This window comes from Saimiri boliviensis, chromosome 9, assembly GCF_048565385.1.
Source record: "Saimiri boliviensis isolate mSaiBol1 chromosome 9, mSaiBol1.pri, whole genome shotgun sequence".
Classification (NCBI taxonomy): domain Eukaryota; kingdom Metazoa; phylum Chordata; class Mammalia; order Primates; family Cebidae; genus Saimiri; species Saimiri boliviensis.
Window position 1 is genome coordinate 86,175,462 of NC_133457.1, and position 12,620 is coordinate 86,188,081.

At 46.7% G+C, this 12,620-nt stretch overlaps 1 protein-coding gene across 3 annotated transcripts in view; it reads left to right on the forward strand.

Moving 5' to 3' along the window:
* Window positions 1–11,480, forward strand: part of JAG1 (jagged canonical Notch ligand 1) — a 36,370-nt gene extending 24,890 nt beyond the window's left edge. For 2 of the 3 annotated variants that reach the window (XM_010343755.2, XM_003933199.3), the window contains 17 exons: window positions 57–170; window positions 586–632; window positions 968–1,141; window positions 1,569–1,719; window positions 2,583–2,747; window positions 3,241–3,354; window positions 3,859–3,972; window positions 4,072–4,185; window positions 4,350–4,466; window positions 4,939–4,966; window positions 5,426–5,511; window positions 6,882–6,995; window positions 7,590–7,699; window positions 7,789–8,022; window positions 8,240–8,371; window positions 8,562–8,712; window positions 9,525–11,480. In XM_010343755.2, the coding sequence (XP_010342057.1) occupies window positions 57–170; window positions 586–632; window positions 968–1,141; window positions 1,569–1,719; window positions 2,583–2,747; window positions 3,241–3,354; window positions 3,859–3,972; window positions 4,072–4,185; window positions 4,350–4,466; window positions 4,939–4,966; window positions 5,426–5,511; window positions 6,882–6,995; window positions 7,590–7,699; window positions 7,789–8,022; window positions 8,240–8,371; window positions 8,562–8,712; window positions 9,525–9,982 (2,423 nt within the window). In that variant the 3' untranslated portion in view covers window positions 9,983–11,480. The remainder of the gene's footprint in view (window positions 1–56; window positions 171–585; window positions 633–967; window positions 1,142–1,568; window positions 1,720–2,582; window positions 2,748–3,240; window positions 3,355–3,858; window positions 3,973–4,071; window positions 4,186–4,349; window positions 4,467–4,938; window positions 4,967–5,425; window positions 5,512–6,881; window positions 6,996–7,589; window positions 7,700–7,788; window positions 8,023–8,239; window positions 8,372–8,561; window positions 8,713–9,524) is intronic. The other variant, XM_010343756.2, reaches the window with a different exon arrangement.
* Window positions 11,481–12,620: the final 1,140 nt, after the last annotated feature.

Consider the following 12,620-nt stretch of genomic DNA (forward strand, 5'->3'; position numbering starts at 1 on the left):
GTTGGGGAGATGGGGGTAGAACTTCATTTCTCATGCTCATCCCCATCTCCTTTCAGATGCAAATGAATGTGAGGCCAAACCTTGTGTAAATGCCAAATCCTGTAAGAATCTGATTGCCAGCTACTACTGCGACTGTCTTCCTGGCTGGATGGGTCAGAATTGTGACATAAGTGAGTGACTTTGTTTCCATTTTGATTTTCATGAAACTTGGATGCCGACTGGCCTTGCTGGTCCATACAGGAGCTCCAGTCCTAGGACCCGAGCAGTAGAAGGAAAACCTTATAGTGGGAATGTTTTTTTGAGAGGGAGTGGTCAGTGCAGCAGTGAAAACAGGCACTTTATCAGGCTCATTAGTTGCTAAAACCAGCCATATTCTGATAATGTGGCTGAAACAATGATGAGAAGTTTCACTCCCTCAGTCTGGAAGAATTAGGGAGGGTCCCCACCCAGTGTAATAACCTTATCTCACGGGAAGCACACAGGAAATCTGATTTGAAACTTATCTATCCTGAGCTGAGAAGGCTTTTCAATTAAGCCCAATTTCACTGTAAATTACCTCTTTAAAATGATGACTTATTTTTTCAGATATTAACGACTGCCTTGGCCAGTGCCAGAACGATGCCTCCTGTCAGGTATGTAAATCTTTGCTTAAATTAAAACTTTGACAATTGACAACAAATCTTTAGATTTGTGTGATACTGGGAGAGCTTTGTCCCTGTGAGATTTAAAAATTTGGATGAAAAATGAGTCTCCCGGAAGTTTCACTGGGGCTCACATTACCCCAGCCTCATGGGAGTCATTTTGAAGGCATGCATATAGAAATTCCTTTAACCATTTTGAGAGGTTTGGCATTTGGCTATTTAGTGAACCAGCTGAACTACAACAGTCATGCTAAACCGCTGAAGCCCTGTGTTTGTGGAATACATAGAAAAAAAAGCATGTGTCTCTCTCCCCCTTTCTCTTCCAGGACTTGGTTAATGGTTATCGCTGTATCTGTCCACCTGGCTATGCAGGCGATCATTGTGAGAGAGACATCGATGAATGTGCCAGCAACCCCTGTTTGAATGGGGGTCACTGTCAGAATGAAATCAACAGATTCCAGTGTCTGTGTCCCACTGGTTTCTCTGGAAACCTCTGTCAGGTGAGTGGTGGCAAAACCTCAAATGGCCAAGTTTTTACAGCAGAGCCACCACATTCTCTGCTTCCCCTTTCCTCCTCCCTCAGCTCCTATGTCTGGAATTTCATGATGTCTATTAATATCCTATTAATGAGAGAGTATCTGCTAGACAAATGCTGGTGGAAGGAGATATGGATGAATTTTCTTCTTAGTGTCTTGGCTTTGTGTTCGTTTGGTTTCCTCTACCCGCGCTCATGCTCCCTCTCCCAGTCTGCCCTGTTGTTTCAAATACTGGCCATCAGCACTCCCTAGGGCATAGAGATGTATAGGGTGTCTCCTAAGAGAAGCACAAGGATCTGTCGGATTCCAGCGTCTGCTGCCCAGAGAAGTTATTGTGATACCTTGGTTTTACTCTGATCCCTACCCTTTTCCCTTTTCCTGATATTTGCAGCTGGACATCGATTATTGTGAGCCCAATCCCTGCCAGAATGGTGCTCAGTGCTACAACCGCGCCAGCGACTATTTCTGCAAGTGCCCTGAGGACTATGAGGGCAAGAACTGCTCACACCTGAAAGATCACTGCCGCACAACCCCCTGCGAAGGTACCTCCCTTCCCCCAGGACATGGCTGTCTCCAGACTTTCTCCTTTTGTCCCCACTTGCTACCACTGCCCCTTGCTACTCTTCAGAAGTAATGTATTGGTGAGGAGGACCTCTAGATTGAAATCATCCTGTCTGACTGTGTAGCAAGGCCACAACATGTGGAAACAATCTATTCAGGCCTGCCAGTGGGAGAGCCATGTCTACAAGTAGCCCAGGGGAGAGAATGTGAAATCCATTTAGCATTCCTGTTCAGGGGTGGGCTGATCTGCAACGCAGAGGCACATGTCTGAGAACAACACTGTCAACAGAACTTCCTGCAACGGCGGCAGACAGTGGGAATGTTCTGTATCTGCACGGTCAGGTACGGGAGCCCCAGGCCAAGTACCATGTGACTAGTGCAACTGGAAACTGATTTTATTTCATTTTAGTTCATTTAAATGCGAATAGCCACATGTGGCCAGTGGCTGCTGTTTTAGGGTAGCACCACATTTAAAGCTTTTATAAGGCTGTCCTTGAGCCTTGCTTAAGTAAAATCAAGAAGGAAGTAAAGCAGGTCCTTTTTCCTTAGCAAGTGTTTAGCAAATTGGGTAGATGTCAAAGGTAGGATGAAGGGGACCCACAAGCATGTGGGTTTCCTGGATGTGGAGAGAGAAAATGCTTTAAAACACTCTCTGCCTGGAGTCTCCACCTTGCCTGTCATAATGTGACGTGGCATGTTGCCAGTATCTTGGCTTCCCTGGGGTGTGTCTCATTAGCCAGAGGGTCCCTGTCTCCAGGAAAGTGGGCTTGGCCCAGGCCCTTGGCTTAGGAACCCCGTGTCTGTGGGTGCATGGCTGTGATCTGATCCCACGCCTATCTTCTAGTGATTGACAGCTGCACAGTGGCCATGGCTTCCAACGACACACCTGAAGGGGTGCGGTATATTTCCTCGAACGTCTGTGGTCCCCACGGGAAGTGCAAGAGTCAGTCGGGAGGCAAATTCACCTGTGACTGTAACAAAGGCTTCATGGGAACATACTGCCATGAAAGTAAGACTCCCTCATCAGGGAATGGACCAGTGCTTCCCCAGCCTGCCCTTGCCCCTCCCTGGGATCACTGGTGTTGAAATGGTTTTAATCAGAAACAGTAAGGCTGGGGAGACCGGTCGAGGTTTATCCTCACAACTGGGATCCAAGACTGAGGTCGTGCAGATCACTCTGCCTCTGAGCCTCCATATCTATGTTGGAACATTCTGGAAAGTTGCTAGATTGGGCGGTTCCTCTTTTCTATAGGAGTTTCTTCCCCACTTTCACCAGGTATAGGTGACTGAACACCCAGGGGAGGGCGTTAAGGTGAGGCACTCTCCGGAAGCCTCTGCTTGATAAGCCACCTGTCTAATTTGAGAAACAGCCTGCATGGAGGGTAGCAGGTGGAGGTGCTGGGTGCATTGTCAGGAGGCAGCCATGAAAACTGTCAAATGGTGCTTGTATATGACTTCACATGTCCTTCAGTTCCTTTTGTTTGCTTTCCTTTTTTTCATAGATATTAATGACTGTGAGAGCAACCCCTGTAAAAACGGTGGCACTTGCATCGATGGTGTCAACTCCTACAAGTGCATCTGTAGCGACGGCTGGGAGGGGGCCTACTGTGAAACCAGTGAGTCTGCCACTCTCTGGGGATCTCTGGGATGCACTGGTCATGTTGAAGGGATCCCACTTCAATTTGGGAAGCTTTGCTTTGTACTGGAAATCTCTGGAAGCCAGACCCCAGTGATTTCTGCAATGGGATAGTGTCACTTGTGTCTCATTTGCATTTATGAGTACTGACGACAGCTTGTGGGGAGCAACTTCTGCTGAGGAGCTATAGAATTAGACTGTTTAATAAAGATGACAAATATTCCTGCTTGGAAGGAAAGTCATATTTCTATTGTAATCTTCATGGGACTTCCAGAGGCCCACCTCTATCTTGCCTAACTTGTGGCATTCAAAGTAACCCGGTTGGGAGCTCCTTTATGGAAAAGGCTGATTGTGTTAAAGTACTAGGACAGTGGCTGTTCTCAGAACAGGGTGTTGGATGTAGCACTAGGAAAGGCTTTGCTCTCGCCTATCACGAGTGGTTCTGGAATTCATCTTCAACTGGTTGTCGTCTCCTTGATTCTAGATATTAATGACTGCAGCCAGAACCCCTGCCACAATGGGGGCACGTGTCGTGACCTGGTCAATGACTTCTACTGTGACTGTAAAAACGGGTGGAAAGGAAAGACCTGCCACTCTCGTAAGTGGTAGTTGGCCTTGGATGCTATCTCTGGGACCCTTCCCTCTGTCTTCTTCGGGAGGGGGCCACTGGAACTCATGCTGAGATATTTTCCTCCAGGTGACAGTCAGTGTGATGAGGCCACGTGCAACAATGGTGGCACCTGCTATGACGAGGGGGATGCTTTTAAGTGCATGTGTCCCGGCGGCTGGGAAGGAACCACCTGTAACATAGGTAACTTTCTGCCTCACGTGGTATCTGCAGTGGGTGTGGCCACCTGGGCGTGTCTCTGGGGTAGCCCCTGGAGCTTATGATCACTTCTCTGGGCCTGGTTCTTGCCCCTCCAGACTGTTTCTAGATACTCACGGAGGGTGGTTGTGTCTGTTCTTATTTTATAGCGCGAAACAGTAGCTGCCTTCCCAACCCCTGTCATAATGGGGGCACATGTGTGGTCAACGGCGAGTCCTTTACGTGCGTCTGCAAGGAAGGCTGGGAGGGGCCCATCTGTACTCAGAGTGAGTGTCCTCCCCCTTGAACTCTCCCAGGGCTGTTGGAGCAGATCCTGACACCCTTGGGGACTTGCAATGGAAACCAGAAGCAGAGCTGTTTGATGTTTGCTTTTGTATCACCTGGGTCCGCACTAATGACTTGATGGGATACAGCCCTGACCTGGGCATGAGAAAGTCACCAATGAGATAAATGGAGACAGATGGCGTCTTGGTTCCCAGCTCTGGGTCTGACGAGCAGCCTGTCTCCTTCCATTCTCACCCCCACCCCTGGCCCCTACCAGGGCCTCTTCCTGTGTACATGTGTCCCACAGCCAATGAAACTAAGTGTGGTGTGGGCCTGGTTCCAATTTAGCAAAGGTATTTTGCTGGTGTGAACTACGACTTTATCATTGGGGTCTTATGGAAATATGTGGTGGTTTTACTTAGGGCTAAGACCGCTTTCCCTGTTGAAGGCCTCACTGTTGTCTTTTCTTTGCAGATACCAATGACTGCAGCCCTCATCCCTGGTAAGTGTGACATCCTTTAAGCCGGCACTTGTCCGATGTCATGTGGGTGGGAGTCACCCAGGGATCGTGTTTAAAATGCAAGTTCTGAGTCAGGAGGTCTGGGGTGGGGCTTCAGACTGCTTTTCTAACAAGCTCCCAGGTGAAGCGATCCTGCTGCTCCGTGGCCCACACTTTAATTAGCCAGGTCTCGTCTTCATTTAGAGCAGGGATTTTTCAACCTTGGCTGCACAACAGAATCACCTGGGGAGCTTTTAAAAATCCCACTGCCTGGGCTGCAACCAAGACCTATGATTAGACTTTCTGGGGGTGGGACCCAGGCATCAGTATTTTTAAAGCTCCCCAGACACTGGCTATGGGGTGAGAGCCACTGACTGTAACTGATGTGGTGACATGTGAGTGATTGCCAGCCTGAGTAACGGACTGGGAGGTTAGTAACCAAGGCGGTCTTTGCTTTCTTAGTTACAACAGCGGCACCTGTGTGGATGGAGACAACTGGTACCGGTGCGAATGTGCCCCGGGTTTTGCTGGGCCCGACTGCAGAATAAGTAAGGACTGTCCCTGTCTGGTTTTCCCGACAGCTTTGCCCCTTCATTCCATGCCTCAGCCTGAGCTTTCATCTTTCAAAACACTTAAAGCCACCGTTCCCTTTAAGTGGCTCTCATAGAGCAAATGATCTCCCTCCTCCAGCTGGGATTAAGATACCCCAGGCTGTATCCTCCCAGGTACCTGCTGGTGGTTCCCTGGGTGGTGTAGGCCTCCTTGTTTTGGGGGAGAGAGTGCCAGCCACAGAATTGGATGATGAATCTACACTGGGGTCCTGAAGAAAGTGTGTGCATTTCCCCATGACTAACCTGAAATTATGGGCAAGCCGACTAACCGCAGCTGCACTGGAATAGGATACAGCTGATGCAAACGGAGGGAGGACGACTGTGGCTTCCAGAGGCTGCTCTGTGCTGGGTCTGATCAGACCCTGGAGAAATGATTAAAACAAGAAAATAGGAGCAGGCAATGCAGTTTTTCAAGAAGCTTAAAGTGTATTATTTTGAGCCTTTTCTCTACTTTTTTTTACATGCTCTTTCTCTTACAAAACAAAAAAGGTACGAGAGTAGTTACGGCTTTATTCTTATACCCAAATAGTCTAAAATTTTACTGGTGCTTGAAATCCAAGTCTGGGATTAACTAGTCTTCAGCACTTGATCAAGGCAGGTTGTATCTGTTTCATGTTTCTAAATAAACAGTTGGCAAAATGTGGCCTGGGGGCCGTATCCAGCCCACTCTGCTTTTATAAATACGGTTTTCTTGGCACACAGTCACACATTCATTTACATATTGTCCACGGCTACTTTCATGATACCACGAGAGTTGAATAGTTGTGACAGAGACTATATACCCCACAAAGCCCAAAATGTTTACTATCTGATCCTTTCCAGGAAACTTTGCCAGATTTGCTGTAAATTGTACTGTCAGAGAAAGGAATCAAAAATTGCTGCCTCTCAAAATGGTTCTCCACTGTTAAAAGTCAGGATGGTGGTGATCTTTAGGGACCAGTGATTGGAGGTTTTTGCAATAGATCCTTTTTTGGGGTGCTGTTTACCTGAGTGAAAATTCATCAAGCTTATGATAATATGCTTTCCTTGTATGTTTTGTCAATAAAAACAATCTCAAAACATTGCTATACACCAGGCGTCCCCAAACTATGGCCCGTGGGCCGCATGCAGCCCCCTGAGGCCATTTATCCAGCCCCCCGCCGCACTTCAGGAAGGGGCACCTCTTTCATTGGTGGTCAGTGAGAGGAGCACAGTATGTGGCGGCCCTCCAACAGTCTGAGGGACAGTGGACTGGCCCCCTGTGTAAAAAGTTTGGGGACGCCTGCTATACACCGTCAGACCCTAAACTTGAACTCCATTTCTCTTAGACATCAACGAATGCCAGTCTTCACCTTGTGCTTTTGGGGCAACCTGTGTGGATGAGATCAATGGCTACCGGTGTGTCTGTCCGCCAGGGCACAGTGGTGCCAAATGCCAGGAAGGTATGTGTGCCAGGCTCCAGCTATCCATGGGCCTTCTGGGGTGAGTGGGCTTTACAGTCACCATTTTGACTCTTCACAAATAAGCCACTGTGCTCAGGGAGGGAACACACAGTGGGGGCTGCAAGGAAAGGGAAACATGAAGAGTCTTTCCCAAAATGGGTAGCTGTTGTTTTTGGTCAGATGTTGCCACAATACTGTGTACCAAACCATCCCAAACTGCTGTGGCTTGCAGCAAGCATTATTACTTTTACTGCTCATGATATGCAGCATGGGCACAGATTGTGCTGTGCATTGGGTTCAGGTGGACCAGTGGCTGTGTCTGGGGTGTATCCTTTCATTGCAAATGGTAGGCATGCAAGAGGCTGGTCAGAGACTCCGCTCACATCACATCTGCCAGTGTTACATTGGCCAGAGCAGGTCATGTGGCCAAGCACAGCCGGCAAAGGCAGGAGGTACACATGCCTGTTACTGTGGGAAGAATGATCTTCACGTAGCAAAGGGCACACGTGTAACCATTTCATAGCAGGGACCAAAGAACTGAACCCTGATCCGGTTCACAGAAAAACAGACTGCTCATGAGTCTCCTCCTGTCAGTTTCAGGAAGACCTTGCATCACCATGGGGAGTGTGATACCAGATGGGGCCAAATGGGATGATGACTGTAACACCTGCCAGTGTCTGAATGGACGGATTGCCTGCTCAAAGGTAGGACATGATGGCTCCTGCAGTTCACCTGTGTTCCGCAATCAGGGGCGAGCATGCCTGCTAAGCTGCCAGATTCTGTTTTTCTCCAGGTCTGGTGTGGCCCTCGACCTTGCCTGCTCCACAAAGGGCACAGCGAGTGCCCCAGTGGGCAGAGCTGCATCCCCATCCTGGACGACCAGTGCTTCGTCCGCCCCTGCACTGGTGTGGGCGAGTGTCGGTCTTCCGGTCTCCAGCCGGTGAAGACGAAGTGCACCTCTGACTCCTATTACCAGGATAATTGTGCAAACATCACGTTCACCTTTAACAAGGAGATGATGTCACCAGTATGTAACACTTTTTTTTTTTTTTTAATTTGGAATGGTGGACGTCTGTTTGCTTTAAAGGAGGAATGTCATGAGCTAGATTCTACTTCTCCCTAGCATAAATTCCTATCTTATAGCAAAGGGAGCTTGAACTTAGTCCAAACTCAAAGAGAACATCTCAACCTCTTGTTTTTCTTCGCAATCTTACACGTGTGTGGATTTTTAAAAATCGTTTTAGGGTCTTACCACTGAGCACATTTGCAGTGAATTGAGGAATTTGAATATTTTGAAGAATGTTTCTGCTGAATATTCAATCTATATCGCTTGTGAGCCTTCTCCTTCTGCAAACAATGAAATACACGTGGCCATTGTAAGTATAAGACCCATTCATACCTCATTATTTGACTGCAAGACAGTTAACAAACTTTGGTTAACTCATGTCCAAATGGAGCAAATTCACTGACAAAAAAGCTTTACAGACACAGATTGTCAAGTAATTTTGAAGAAAGGCTGCTTTGGAATATTCCCCTGACTCTCAAGTCTGACCATTCTTTTTCTAGTCTGCTGAAGATATACGGGATGATGGAAACCCAGTCAAGGAAATCACCGACAAAATCATTGATCTTGTTAGTAAACGTGATGGAAACAGCTCATTGATTGCTGCCGTTGCAGAAGTAAGAGTTCAGAGGCAGCCTCAGAAGAACAGAACAGGTAGGTGCTGAGTGGGAAAGTGATGATCGTCAGATGATCTCATTACACTATTCAATAAAGCCATCAGGTCGGGGGGAATTACCTGGCAGTGCCCCGCTCTCACAGGAGCTCCCAATTTAATTGAGAACTGAGGCCAACCTACCCTACTGAGGTCACATGGCCCATGGGAACAGAGGTCTGCTTCATATTTTCCTTCCCAACACGTTGTGCAGGCTTCTCTGCAGAACAGGTATTGTGCCTAGATCCATCACAAAGCTGTAGGACACTGCTTGTCCTTTGTCCTTGAGCTTGAGGCTATACAAAGCCTGACTTGACATTTTGGTATCCTGGGATGTTGCAGCCTCTGCTGAGCTTGATGGCCCTGCAGGATGTCCAGGCTTCCCTCCTGAGGATCTCGAGCACTGTTTCAGCCCAGAGAGATTGGGCATGGAGCCATGACATGTTTGAGCTGTCTGTGCTAATTTGAATCGGGTTTCTAGTTCTAAAAACCGATTCCTGTACTGAGCTGCCTCAGTAGGTAGACTTAACAAGACACTGCTCTCCCCATGTGAAGTCAAAGAGCCTCTGGGAGCTGCTGCTCCACCCAGTCTCTCCAGGGATAAAAGTATCAAGGTCTACAGGGGCCTGATCTCAGCATTTGCTTATCAAGCTGTGAAGTGACCACATGCAATGACGAAAAGGGACTTGTCCCCAAGGCTCCCGTCTTGGGGACAAAGGGCAGGAGAACCACCGTTGGTATTGTTTTGTTCCCATGATGATGCTTTTTTTCTTTCTTTCTTAGAGAGTTAATTGGTTTTGTGCCTGCCTTATAGATTTCCTGGTGCCCTTGCTGAGCTCTGTCTTAACCGTGGCTTGGATCTGTTGCTTGGCGACGGCCTTGTACTGGTGCCTGCGGAAGAGGCGGAAGCCAGGCAGCCACACACACTCAGCCTCTGAGGACAACACCACCAACAACGTGCGGGAGCAGCTGAACCAGATCAAAAACCCCATTGAGAAACATGGGGCCAACACGGTCCCCATCAAGGATTATGAGAACAAAAACTCCAAAATGTCTAAAATAAGGACACACAACTCTGAAGTCGAAGAGGACGACATGGATAAACACCAGCAGAAAGCCCGGTTTGCCAAGCAGCCAGCTTACACGCTGGTAGACAGAGAAGAGAAGCCCCCCAACAGCACGCCAACAAAACACCCAAACTGGACAAACAAACAGGACAACAGAGACTTGGAAAGTGCCCAGAGCTTAAACCGGATGGAGTACATCGTATAGCAGACAGCGGGTGCTGCTGCTGCTAGGTAGAGTCTGAGGGCTTGTAGTTCTTTAAACTGTCATGTCCTACTCGAGTCTGAGGCTGTTGTTGACTTAGAATCCCTGTGTTAATTTAAGTTTTGACAAGCTGGCTTACACTGGCAATGGTAGTTTCTGTGGTTGGCTGGGAAATTGAGTGCCGCATCTCACAGCTATGCAAAAATGAGTTGACAGTACCCTGGTTGTGTGTCCCCCTGCAGCAGACAGGTCTCTGATTGGGCTTTCAGGAGCCTGCTCAGCCCCCCCACCCCCGCTCTAGTCTTTGAGCTCCCACTTCTGCCAGATGTCCTAATGGTGATGCAGTCTTAGATCATAGTTTTATTTATATTTATTGACTCTTGAGTTGTTTTTGTATATTGGTTTTATGATGACGTACAAGTAGTTCTGTATTTGAAAGTGCCTTTGCAGCTCAGAACCACAGCAACGATCACAAATGACTTTATTATTTATTTTTTTTATTGTATTTTTGTTGTTGGGGGAGGGGGGACTTTGGTGTCAGCAGTTGCTGGTAAAATGAAGAATTTAAAGAAGAAAAAAAATGTGTCAAAAGTAGAACTTTGTATAGTTATGTAAATAATTCTTTTTTATTAATCACTGTGTATATTTGATTTATTAACTTAATAATCAAGAGCCTTAAAACATCATTCCTTTTTATTTATATGTATGTGTTTAGAATTGAAGGTTTTTGATAGCATTGTAAGCGTATGGCTTTATTTTTTTGAACTTTTCTCATTACTTGTTGCCTATAAGCCAAAATTAAGGTGTTTGAAAATAGTTTATTTTAAAATAGGATGGGCTTCTGTGCCTGGAATACTGATGGAATTTTTTTGTACGATGTCAGATGTTTAAAACACCTATATAGCATCACTTAAAACATGTTTTAAGGACTGACTGAGGCAGTTTGAGGATTAGTCTAGAACAGGTTTTTTGTTTTTTCAGCTTTAGACTTGAAAAGAGACAGGTGATCTGCTGCAGAGCAGTAAGGGAACAAGTTGAGCTATGACATAAATAGCCAAAATGTGAGTGGTTGAATATGATTAAAAAAATTGTGTGAAGTTGGAAGCACACCAATCTTATTTTGTAAATTCTGATTTCTTTTCACCATTCATATGTAATACTGAACCACTTGTAGATTTGATTTTTCTTATCTACTGCATTTAGGGAGTATTCTAATAAGCTAGTTGAATACTTGAACCATAAAATGTCCAGTAAGATCACTGTTTAGATTTGCCATAGAGTACACTGCCTGCCTTAAGTGAGGAAATCAAAGTGCTATTACCAAGCTCGAGATCAAAAAGGCTTATAAAACAGAGTAATCTTGTTGGTTCACCATTGAGACCGTGAAGATACTTTGTATTGTCCTATTAGTGTTATATGAACATAAAAATGCATCTTTGATGTGTTGTTCCTGGCAATAAATTTTGAAAAGTAATATTTATTAAATTTTTTTGTATGAAAACATGGAACAGTGTGGCCTCTTCTGAGCTTACATAGTTCTCCCCGGCCTTGCCGTGAGCTTCTGCCACCCCACTGAGTCTGTTCTGGTAATCGGGGTATAATAGGCTCCGCCTGCCACAAGCACAGAGGAAGAACTGAAAGGCTTTTCAACCACAAAACTCATCTGAAGTTCTCAATGACCTGGGGCTGCTGTGAAACTGAAGCTGTGGGAGCCTCATCTAGGGGAGCCTTGATTCCCTTGTTATTCAACAGCAAGTGTGAATACTGCTTGAATAAACACCACTGGATTAATGGCCTGTAGTGTAGAGGTAAATTGTGAGCAATCACGGGAACTGGCCACCGCACTGAAAGGGTTTTCAAGGGTTTGGAATTGGTGTTGGGAAATGAGCAGGGAGATTTAATGTCTGCTTTTTTTTTTCCTGGCTACTTAGATTCATATTAATGTTCTATTGTAAGGGTGTGGTCTGAAATGACTCTTGCGCACATTTACCTGTGGGGTGGTTTCCTCTCGGCACAGGAGGTGGTAGTTGCAAGCTCCTGGTGTTCCGGCTCATCTACTCATCACCTTGTTCCCAGGAATGAGTAGTTCTGGCCTCACCATGCAGCCTTTGAGTGCTGGTGTTCTGCTCCTCTGTGAGGTTCTAGAGTCAGGCTGTCCCCACCTGTAATGGGCAGGAGAGCTCTGGTTCTCTCACTTGTGGCTGCAGGAGGCCCTGCCTCTACTTGTGTGGTGGGCTGTGGGGGAAGCTTTGCCTCTGGCACCTCTGCAGAAGGATTGAGCTGTGGTAACCATTACATGGACAGCTTCCAGCAGCCGTGCAGAGTCAACAGGAGTTCCCTGCTTCTGGTTAGGAAAGCCAAAGCTTGCCTTTCTCTCACAGCTGTTCCCCAGCACTTCAACATTCAGGCCCATCCACCCATGTCTGGTTTTCATACAACTGGCACAGCAAACCTTGAATGGAGGAAAAGCTGATGGGGATGTTTTTCTTTACTCTTGGGGAAGCTTTTTTTTTCTTCTAGGCTTGGAGTTGTGTTCTCTAAGGAACATCTTGATTAAGAATGACTTTAAGTGCCCTTGGCTCCTTGTTCGTTAGCAGAGGCCATTGAGGGATTCAGGGCTGTGACAGCCCTAAGAGTGGCC